This window comes from Poecilia formosa, unplaced genomic scaffold, assembly GCF_000485575.1.
Source record: "Poecilia formosa unplaced genomic scaffold, Poecilia_formosa-5.1.2 Scaffold25, whole genome shotgun sequence".
Lineage (NCBI taxonomy): Eukaryota > Metazoa > Chordata > Actinopteri > Cyprinodontiformes > Poeciliidae > Poecilia > Poecilia formosa.
This window is the reverse complement of record NW_006799964.1, coordinates 3,483,294-3,494,310: the sequence shown is the minus strand read 5'-3', so window position 1 is coordinate 3,494,310 and position 11,017 is coordinate 3,483,294. Positions and strand designations below refer to the sequence as shown.

The 11,017-nt window shown below is 37.4% G+C and overlaps 1 protein-coding gene across 1 annotated transcript in view; it reads left to right on the top strand.

The window, feature by feature from the left end:
* The window catches only part of hsd17b3 (hydroxysteroid (17-beta) dehydrogenase 3), an 8,838-nt gene extending 4,251 nt beyond the window's left edge, over positions 1 to 4,587 (top strand). Inside the window, exons 2-11 of the mRNA XM_007548185.2 lie at positions 1,511 to 1,557; positions 1,720 to 1,795; positions 1,909 to 2,016; positions 2,116 to 2,183; positions 2,672 to 2,716; positions 2,865 to 2,899; positions 3,034 to 3,115; positions 3,197 to 3,262; positions 3,365 to 3,514; positions 4,030 to 4,587. Coding sequence (XP_007548247.1) covers positions 1,511 to 1,557; positions 1,720 to 1,795; positions 1,909 to 2,016; positions 2,116 to 2,183; positions 2,672 to 2,716; positions 2,865 to 2,899; positions 3,034 to 3,115; positions 3,197 to 3,262; positions 3,365 to 3,514; positions 4,030 to 4,176 — 824 coding nt within the window. The 3' untranslated portion in view covers positions 4,177 to 4,587. The remainder of the gene's footprint in view (positions 1 to 1,510; positions 1,558 to 1,719; positions 1,796 to 1,908; positions 2,017 to 2,115; positions 2,184 to 2,671; positions 2,717 to 2,864; positions 2,900 to 3,033; positions 3,116 to 3,196; positions 3,263 to 3,364; positions 3,515 to 4,029) is intronic.
* The last annotated feature ends 6,430 nt before the right edge of the window (positions 4,588 to 11,017 follow it).

The following is an 11,017-nucleotide window of genomic DNA, read 5'->3' as shown; positions in this document are numbered from 1 at the left end:
GTGTGTGTGTGTGTGTGTGTGTGCGTGTGTGATTTTATTTGTTTGTCAGAACCAAAGGGGAGTGTTGTGATGTTGTGAGCCCTTGGAAACAGTTTCTGTTTGTTCTCAGCAAACATTTTATCAGCTGAGGAACATGTTGTTTTAGCACAGTGAGTAAGAACAAAATGGACTGAAGTGTAAACAAACATTAACGCAGGCAGTCCTGGGCAGTCCTGGGCCCTATTTCAGAAAGGAGGGTTAACAAGCTCTGAGAAGGCAGTTACTCTGAATAAGCCTACCCGACTCTCTGATACTCAGGGTTTTCAGAAGGGGAGAACCTCACTTTAAGAACCTTAAAATGACCATTGTTGCTTACCACTGGAATTATACATTTCAATGATGCCAAAAGGATAATATATTAAAAAACAAAGGCAATACTGTTGATGCTGCAATACCAACAATGTTTGTAGTTTCAATTCACAATTATCTATAGTCTGATGGTGGGGGTGGGGGGGGCTCTTGTTTAAAATGCTACATTACTCAATATAATTCACTTAAAACTGAACAATTTGTGCTTGATACCAACAACATAAAACAGGAAAAAAAAAGATATTTAATGGAGAGCACATGTCCGAGATAGAACACCATGCGTCCATGACAGGTAGAGACACACACTATTCTGCTAAGGAGAACTTTATAGACATGAGTAGCCTAATTGATCCACATCCACCTCTGCTGTTGATCAGCTCAGGTGGTACAGTAACTTTCCCGACAGCATCCAGTTGGTATAAAAACGAAGCAGCACAAAGATAACCTCTTTGTTTCAATGTGACGTGCAGGCGGAAATTTAATTCAATCAATCAATCAATCAATCAATCACATTTTATTTGTATAGCACATTTCAGCAGCAAGGCATTTCAAAGTGCTTTACATCATTAAACACAAAAGCACAGAGTTATGCAACATTGAATCAACAATCAAAAACATTAAATTTCCTGCCGAGTCGAAGTTCTGCCCTCATGGGTACCTCATCAAAAATGGGGGGACTTCCTTGAGATAAATTGAAAACGGTAACGCTTTAAATAACCCGGAAACGAAAAACATCCACTCGAGGTGTGATCGCCCTCTTCCGATAGAGAATATATCCTGTCCAGCTTTTACAGGCTCCCACAGGAAAGGAAGCACCGTTTCTGAAACTTTCCTTGTGCCAGCCAGCAAAATGATAGGACAAACTCAGGATTTCCTCAAACAATCATGCCGAGCAGAGATTGTTCGCGAAGTAACAATCTCTGCTGACTCAGGATAACAGCTGTCTGGCTTTCAGAAACCGAAAACCCATAGTCAACTTGAACTTACTCAGGATTTTCACTCATCCTGCTTTCTGAAACGGGGCCCTAAAGTCCTTCTGACAGCGCTGGAAGGACCTTCAGAAGGAGCTGGAGAGTGACAGCGCCCCTAGTGTTGAGTTGTAAACAGCTGCAAACAGAAACAGTTGATTTGAATATCTTACTCTTTGCCTCCTCTCTTTTAGTGGTGACTGGTGCGTCAGAAGGCATAGGAAGAGCTTATGCATTTGCAGTAAGTAACTGTTTAAACAATGTGATAAACTTTTTTTTATTTATTTTTTTGCATTTAAATTTGCAACCTAAATATACTTACCTTTTATTTGAACTCTGTTCACTAATATTTGCATGTGGACATTTTTGTTCCTGATTTTAACCGTCACACTCCGCTTCTCAGCTTGCTGACCGAGGAATGAATGTTGTCATCATGAGTCGAACTAAAGCAACGCTGGAAAAGGTGGCAGAGGAAATAGGTATAACACTTGCTTGTTTGTAGTTGCAAAAACACCTACAAATGTATGAATAATCATTTTTTTTTATAGATGGCTGTTGTTCGGAGTAATGTCAGTGTTTGATATTGTCTCAGGTGAAACCACAGGACGGAGGGTGAAGGTGATTGTGGCAGACTTCAGTGAGGAGAATATCTTCAGGGAAATAGAGGAAGAGTTAAAAGACCTTAACATTGGCGTTTTAGGTCAGGCCTTCATATTTTTTCCTCTATTTAATATTCAAAGCATAATTATGAAGGAATATTCTTTCTCCGAAACAACATCTTTTGTCTCCTCGTACACAGTTAACAACGTTGGGGTGCTCCCCACCTTCGTCCCCTGTAAGTTTCTCGATTCTGAGGAGCTGGACAAGGTCAGTGATATTTCACAAGATTGCACATGAGAGCCCATGTGAATTTTTAGGAACTAACTTGATATGCTCCTGACATTAAAATGCACACGTACAGATATAAACACATCATTTTGAAAGATGTTTGTTTTGAATAAATCCGCTTGTCCCAAGAGAAAATGAATATCTCTATTTAAATGCGTAACAGGTTCATCTCAGGAAATCAGAATATAATGTAAAAGTTTTTTCCCCCCACTAATTTAATTCAAAAAGTGAAACTCTCAATAATTTAAATGACTAATCCTCTAGTTTTATACACAAGACAAACAAAATGGTGATTGATTCAGCACTTTCTGAGTGGTTTCATCTCAGGGTTCTTTCTAATAGTAAACAAACTTTTACATTTCCTTTAAAATAAAATGTAAAACAATTTGTTTCAATATTAAATGTTCTGAAGTTGAGTTTAATGTCCTGAACCTTTTACTGAGACAGGTGTTAATGTGTATTTTCAGACAATAACGAAGGTGATAAACTGCAATGTGAAAACGTTGTGCAAGGTAAGAGAGTTTCTGTTACATCAGTTCTGTAAAATACAAAAGAGAAATATATTTAACTTTTATTTGACTGACAGTTTCCTCAGTCTTGAGACACTTGCTGTATACTCTCATTTCTCTCGAATCTGACCTTGTTTTCATTTGTCTTCAGATGTGCAAAATAATCCTCCCAGGCATGGAGAACAGGTCTCCTACCCATGTTTTCTTCATTAGATGTAATGTTTAACAGAGTTATATTATAATATGCTGTTCAATGCAGTTCAGCTTTCCACAAATATGTTTGCAGCTGTTGAATTTTGAATTTTTCTTTGGCTCTGCAGGAATAAAGGGGTGATCATCAATGTTGCTTCAGGAATTGCTTCTTTTCCCTTTCCACTCTATACCCTTTATGCTGCATCAAAGGTAAAATGATCCATCTAAGATATTTTGCAGGTCATCTGATTGGATCATTTATAACCTTTGCATGAATGTCGGGTTGTGCAGGTCTTTGTGGAAAGATTTTCTCAAGGTCTCCAAGCAGAGTACAGAGATAGCGGGATCATCATACAGGTACCACAACATTCTTTCAGACCTTCTCTGAAAAACTCTGGACCACAAATAGGCTGAAACTGTTTGCTGCGAACCTGAAGCACATTCTGAATGTTTTCTCAGGCAGTGGCTCCTTTCGGGGTCTCCACTCGGATGGCGGGTTTCCAAAAGACGAACATGGTGACTCTGCTGCCAGAATACTTTGTACAAAAATCCCTGCAGTACGTCAGAGCTGGAGACAAAATCAACGGCACTGTCTGCCACACACTCCTGGTAAAACAATTTACAAAAGTATCTCATGATGCCAAGTAACAGAACAGTGCCTTGCAGAAGTATTCAAACATCTTGAACTTTCCACATTTTCTCATGTTTATTTATTAGGCAAAAAAATATATATATTTGCAAAGTGGAAAAATAATGCTATTTGTTTTTTAAAATTGTTTTCATGTAAAAAATTTTAAAGTGTCATGAAATTATTATCAACCCCCTTCACATTGACACTTCCAAAAACAGATTTGGTGCAACTACTTGCACCAAATCGGCTCGGCTCGGCTGTTGATATTTTTGCAAAAAGAATGGACTAAAATTTCAGTCTATTTATGCGCAAAGCTCGCATGTCCTTTTCACTGCTACATATTAATTTGCATATTTCTTTCAGACAAGAAAATGCACTGAATTTTGTGGCTGAAACATGAGAAATTGCTGAGAAAGTTGGAAGAGTTTGGACAAGGCACTGTGTGCTGGCAGACTGAGTTATCCTCATGGTTGTCTTTGTGTTGTTCATTTAGGCCTGGTTGCTGCAGTCTATTCCTCTTAAGCTCGTCTATGCTGAGATTGTGCTGCAAGGCTTACAGGACTACGTTAAAAAGAAAACAGGTCAGAGGGAGTCACTTTCTGAGTCAAAAATGGAATCTAAGAACGGTATGAAAAAATAGGAACACATGAAATTGTTGAATCCACTTTTAATTATAGAACTGATGGATGTTGTGAACAACAGAAGGAGTCGATTATTATGATTTTTTTGTGTGTGTGTGTTTTTGTATATACATATTTATGGCTAAAATTATAAAGACCTACGATTTATTGTTATTTCCAAATGTGTAAAAACAAACCCTCAATAAATGAAGCATAACTCACTAACGCGCAGCTACATAGCTTTATTGTACAAACTGCTTGTACAATAAACAACTGTTTAAATATAGGTTTTGTCATAATTTCTGTTTCTTTGTGTTTTATGTCCTGATTTATCAAACTATGTTGTATCTGCTAAAGTGTTGTTCAAATAGATGTCAGGTAAATGTATCACAAGCGATTAAAAATAAAATGCAGCTCTGTATAACTCGTCATTGCTCTCCGCTGGTTCATTTTGAGGGAAACGGATATATTTGTGACAGTAGCCTATCGACAATATTTCTTTCAAGTCAACCTGCAGCATCTCAATCAGATTACGGTTAAGCTCTAACTCGGTCCAGTGTCTTAACACTCAGCGAGCCCCTTGACGGATTTACTTAATTTGCTTAAACACCTTAAGTGTCATGAGGACACAGGTGACCTCAAGTACCTATGAGGTCGCTGTAAGCTTTTTGAGGGTGGCAGTTAAGGGGCCCGGTCTTATAAACAAGAGCCTACTGTATTACTGTATCTCCCGTGAACGTGTGTGAAGTGAGCGTTTTCATGAGACGGACTTCTTTAAGCATCTGGTTTGATTTTAGGGTGAATTTTCTTGACCTGAGAATGTACGCAGTTGTTCTGAATGTCTCACTAATACACTGTTTTCTGTACAGTGGAACGCACTGATTTTAGTTCTTGTGAGACGTCTTTAAATACCGAACAAGACTCAGAAGCTGCCATTGTTGTTCTCTCTCAGGACCTCAGACAGCCGTTTGGCTCTCACCTCGCTGTTCACGCTCACCTAAATGTCTGCAGTGCAAAGCAACAACGTTCTAATCATGTGCAATGACGTGATGTATGTGGGCGTAATTTTAGCCATCACAAGTAGGAATAAATGTGTGGGTGTCCTAATTTCTTCTCAGCCGGAAACTGTATTTGTCGTTTTGCATTTTACAGAAAAAAAAGAAGTCTTTTCTTTCAGTTTTCCATTTTTATTGAATCTCTGACAAATCTATATGTCCAAATGTGTTGAAAAATATAAACTCTTTCACTGTGTGTCCTAAATATTTTAACATGATTTCACATCCTGTTATAAATCATGAAAAAAAAAAAAAAATTATTTTAGTTTCTGAGTCTGGTATCTTACTGGTGTCCTAAACATACTCACCTTGCACAAACCGCATAGTGAAGGAAAGTGAACGTCATATCAAGCTGGAGTTTGGTTCAGAATGGAAACAGACGCCAAGATGACATGCTGCAAATGACGTACAATGATAAAACCACATAGACGTCCGGTTATTTGTCTGCACGGTCAGGTTCACATGGCCTTTTGTGCTGTGAGAAAAGCCAAAATCATAGGCAGGCAGCATGTTTAGACAGCCATGATGTACAATCCTCCCCCATCAAAGATAGTGGAGGGGATGGGAGAAGGAGATGGAGATGGTCAGAGTGACCCTGAGCTTAGATCCTCCATACTTGCTTTGACTTTTTCAAACTAAAACTAAATGGCACCTACTCAAAGAAGGACAGTCTTGATTTGTCCTACATGACAATTAATGAGATGATTTTAAGGTGTGGCAATCAGTAAGACAGAGGAAGAAGCATCAATGAGGTGAAAGGTTGGTATAGATAAAAGTTATAAATGCACCATTCTTTAATAAAACATGCTTAAGGTGTTGTGGCATGTTGTGGCTCTGGGAAATATTTTTGTGATTCAAAAATTTTAAAAGCTGACTTTTATGTGACTAAGCTTATAAAAAAACCATTTAACAGAGCACCTCGGGTTTGAGGGTCACAGTGGAGAAGATGGTGCTCTGGTCAGATGAAAAACTAGCTTAGCTATGTTTGGTGGAAACTTGACACTGCAAAAAAGCCTGAACCCATCTTGATGTGGAAATACTTCAAGAGAGACAGGGAAGGTGTACAGCAGTACATCGGAAGATGCAAGTAGTGAGAAGGCAAAGCTAGTTCTGAGGGAAGGATTAAAACACACTGCAGCACATTTAAAATCCACGCTCACACTACTGAAGAGTTTTCATAGAGTTTATATCATTGCAAACCACTGCAGGCCAGTGACCTTCCTCTGCTGCAGATGCATTAAATCAAAGCGCAAACGTATGAAAGTCTTACCTCCAAACTTTCTCCATCCATCAGAGATATGGCTACATGATGTTTAGCAACCAGTTCCAGAGGAACAACCTGAACACCTTTCCTCTGGAGAGCCAGGGCATTAATAAACTGTCCTACACAGTTCAGCCAGAAGGGGGAGCTCTACAAACTAAACAAGTCCACACTTGTGAACTTATTGGACTTGTCGGACATCCCTGTCTAAAATTCAGGAAATACATACATACAACAGTTAAATGAGGATGATGATGGGAGTGAAGAAGAGGCAGAGGCCGTGAATGGTAACATACAGGAAACTCTCACGGGCAAAGTGCTATATTGTGAGAAAATAACGTTGCACATCGCCCTGAAAGCACCATCAGGGTGTGCAAGAGGACAGAACGGCAGTAACACTGAGCGCACACAACAAAAGCTACTGTGCAGTGGTTTAGATCAAAGCATTTCACTGTGTTAGAATGGCCCAGTTAAACTCCTGATCTAAATCCACTGATGAATATTTACAAAGATTTGAAAATTTATGCTCTCCATCCAATCTGACTGAAACTAAACAATTGTTCCGAATGATCCAATATGTATAAGCATTGGACTTCTTGTCTTCAGCATAGATTTCTTGTTGAAAAAAGGAAACAATTTACGCTGTTGATAAAGCTAAATATATTTAAGAATTCTGATGAATGCATCCGTCAAAATTTTGTGTTTTTTAGTCGCTGAAGCAAGAAGCAAGGAGATTTAGATGAGAATAGAACAAGGATTCAACAGTTCTTCCAAGTTCAAATTTGCACAAGGATCTTAGTGCAAAGCTGGTGGAGGCTTTGTGTCTGTTACATAAAATTTCTAACAAAGACTGTGAAATGTTCTGTTATAACATTTGCAGTTATAATTTTGCAAAGGTAAGCTGATAAACATAACTATTGTTTTTGAAATATAGCTAGAAATTATTGTTGTAGTTCAGTTAGTTAGAAACCTACAGACCCCCAACACATCAAGTTCTCTAAAACCTCAAACATAACCAGGTATATTAAAAAATGTGAAAGATCAAGTAATTTTATTGAAAAATGTCCTCCCATGTTTTTCAAAAACTAATTTAAAAAAGAGTAGCTAATCAGAAGACTCATTGTATGTAAATTTATTGAAAGTTTCACATTTTAACATGACCTCACACCTTTAACATCGGTTTATCAAGAAAATGCTAAATCTGACATTTCCATTCTGCATGAACCCCTACAGGTCACTTTATTTGATCAATATTTTCCGAGGGTGGAACTGACATTTATATATGTCTTCATCCTGGCCTGTTTGCTTTGTATTCATGTTCTGATTTTATCATTTAATTTTCATTGTCATTACATAGATTTCACTACTATTAATGCCCTTATTGTACTCTGTATTTTCCAGTGATTTTTGATTGTCTGTGTGCTAGATTATGTCACTTTTTACCATTTACAGTTCTTACTTTTGGATTTTTCATCTTGTTTCGACCATGTTTTGTTGTGTTTCGTGTTATTCTCACTCCATTCTCCACATCCATCTCTTATTTGTTGATTTCTGTTTGTTTGATGGATTTCCTGCTTTGCAGAATCAATGGTCTAATTGAGGTTAGATTGCTTTCTAACAGTGTCAGACGGCTTTCTGTGTTTTGTTCACTTTCAATCGTGTCACTCATAATTTCAATCCACTGCCTAAAGCAAATGCTAACCGTTTTAGGTATTTTATTTATTTGCTTATTAATTCTGTCATTCATTCCCGTTATTCTTTTCAAAAGTTTAAACACAAACTTATTTATTTTTTTATCTGTTAAATTTTGTCAGATGTATCAGGCAACTATGGATTATGTAAGCAAGAATTGTATTTATAAAATTTAGATACATTATTATTATTATTATTATTATTATTATTATTTACAAATATGTAATTTTTATGAATTAGGATTATGCACTCTAATTTAAAATCTAGAAGCCTATAGAAGATTCTTTAAGGTTTTCTTTAACAACTTTAAAATATGAACCTTGCAATGCTGAAAATCGCCACCAGATGGCAGAACAGGCAAAGACTATGAAATAAAAGCGGGGTTGTTACTCTGAACTTTCTCTAATGGGAGTTTCAATGCATCTATTGCAAAGATAAACATGCATAGGAGTATACAACATAATAAATAAGTAACAAGATGGTAGCTAATATTAGTCACTTTAATTTAAAAGCCATATCTAATTTTGAAATTTCTTGGAGGACTTTTATCTTTGATCTAAGATTGAAAAACCTGCTGAAGCTGCATGTCTGTGTCAACTGCTGCTTGAAATCAAAAGTTGTTTACCCTGCTTTCTCAAGAACAGGGGGTTTCTGCGTCTTAGGTGGTCTTGGCTCGCCTGGTGCCAATGCAACTATGGCAACTCTTTGATGTCTTATGTCAAAGCATTACAAATATCAAACAGGGTTAATTACTGTTATTATTGCTGTCCATAAAAAAGGTCAAATTCAATCAAGGTACCCTTTTTCATCGTTTTTCTATCAGTGGGATTCAATTTAAGGACAAAAAAGATGAGAGCACGTCCTGTGGCAGATAAAATTTTTTTACTTTACTCTGGGCAAAAAGAAAGTCTCGGAAGACGTTGTTTTTGTTGTTTTTTTTTTTTTACTGTGCTTAATTTTTGTATATGTGAGTCTGTGACTGTGTCTAAAAAAGGGAGTGAAATACTGCTTGTGATAATGCTCTCTGTGGCACTCCATTCTCCTGCGTTGACACCGCTTGCATGTTGTTTCAGCAAACAGAAGCAATGTTCCAAGGCAAGCACATGGCCTACGCAGCCCACCCAGAAGTCAAGGTCAGGACAGCTAACCCTCGGAAACACACAGACTTGCTTTGACGCAGGGAAGCTTGCCACACAAGAAATTATCCAGGTTGACTGAGGAATTTAAGATGGAGATTGGAATCCTTTCACCCTTTAATCCTTGATTCAGTCCAACAGTGGTATCTTTGTATCTGCCAATAATGGAAACTGCTAATTTTGCACAAAAATATTGGTGTTGCAATTATTAGATTACTGACGGTTGGAATAACAAAAACTGGAAAACTTTGATGCATGTTTGGATGCTTGCAAAAGTCTTCATCTCTTCTGAACTTTTTCCATCTTTTGTCAAATCAAACGTTCAATGTATTTAACGGGGGTCTTTGGAGATAAATCAGAACCAAATACTGCATAATTGTAAAACATATGGAGAACAATATTCAAATACTAAATCTAAAGAGTAAGGGGAGAAGTCATTCTCATGGCTCATTCACTGCCAAAATACTTCTAGCACAGTCAAATTGCATTAAAATAACTTTTTCAATATGCTTGCTACAATTTTTTATTGCATTTAGATTGAGACTATGACTGGGCTGTTCAAACATATTAATTTGCTTCAACCAAAGCCATTTCAATGCGGTTCTGGTTACATGTGGAAGACGATCGTCTATCAAAATTTCAACTATTTTGTAGCCACTAACATGTTTTGTTCCATGATCGCTCTGTATCTAGCGCCGTCCATGTTCAAATCAACTCTGACCTGTTTCCTGTTCTTGCTGAAGAAATGCGTCTAGTCAGAATGATCCTAACCATGTATCACTCTATGCATGGTGTGTTAGTTTTCTGTCACACTAAGCACTTTGCATGCAAGTCAAAAATGTCTGACCCAAGCACCTTCTTCCACATGTTTACATTGAGTTTTTCTTACTTTGTGGAAAACAAGACTTCTTATGGCTTTTTTCTTGTCACTCTTTTATGAAGACCAGGCCTGGAAAGTGTGTAAATAATAATTGTCCTGTCAGCACTCTACCAACTGAGCTGTGGCCTTATGTAGCTCCTCCAGGGTTAACGTAGCTTTTCACCTGGCTTGTCAGTTTTGTTGGTCGTCCTTTTCTTGGTTAGGTTTACAGGAGTACGCAGATTGGATTTATGTTTTATAATCCTGCTATAAACTTCTCTACAACTTTATTCTTGACCTTTCAAGCCAGTATTGTGGTTGGTTTCCATGACTTTTAATTAAGGATATCAAAATAAACAGGACTGACAATGCTTTCTGAAAGCCATATTCCTTACACTTCAGAAACATGCTTGACTCTATGCTGGTTTGTTACATAAAATCATAATAGAAAACAATAAAGCATGTGGTTTTACATTACAAAAGGTGAAAAGGTTAAATTTTTTACAAACTTTGCAAACCACTTTCTGATGAACTATCTTGCCAATGTGCTTTTCACCCTTACATTAGGTGAAATCATCTGACACTGAGCTCCACATGTTTTAAACATTGTGCCCCCCTCCCCCCTCCACCCCCATCCAAGACCAACATTTTTATAGAAGACAATTACTACAACCTTTGCACTTCCCCAAATGAGCAGCCCACCAAACATTAGCTTGGTGGCTAATGTCTGGTGGGAAGTAAACAAAATAAGAGCTAAAAAAGACATAAATAAAAATGAACTTGAGGGTGAGAAACAGTAGAAGTGTGGATTAAAAAAAGAGAGGATTGGTGATTTTTATTTTTTTTTCTCCTGCTGGC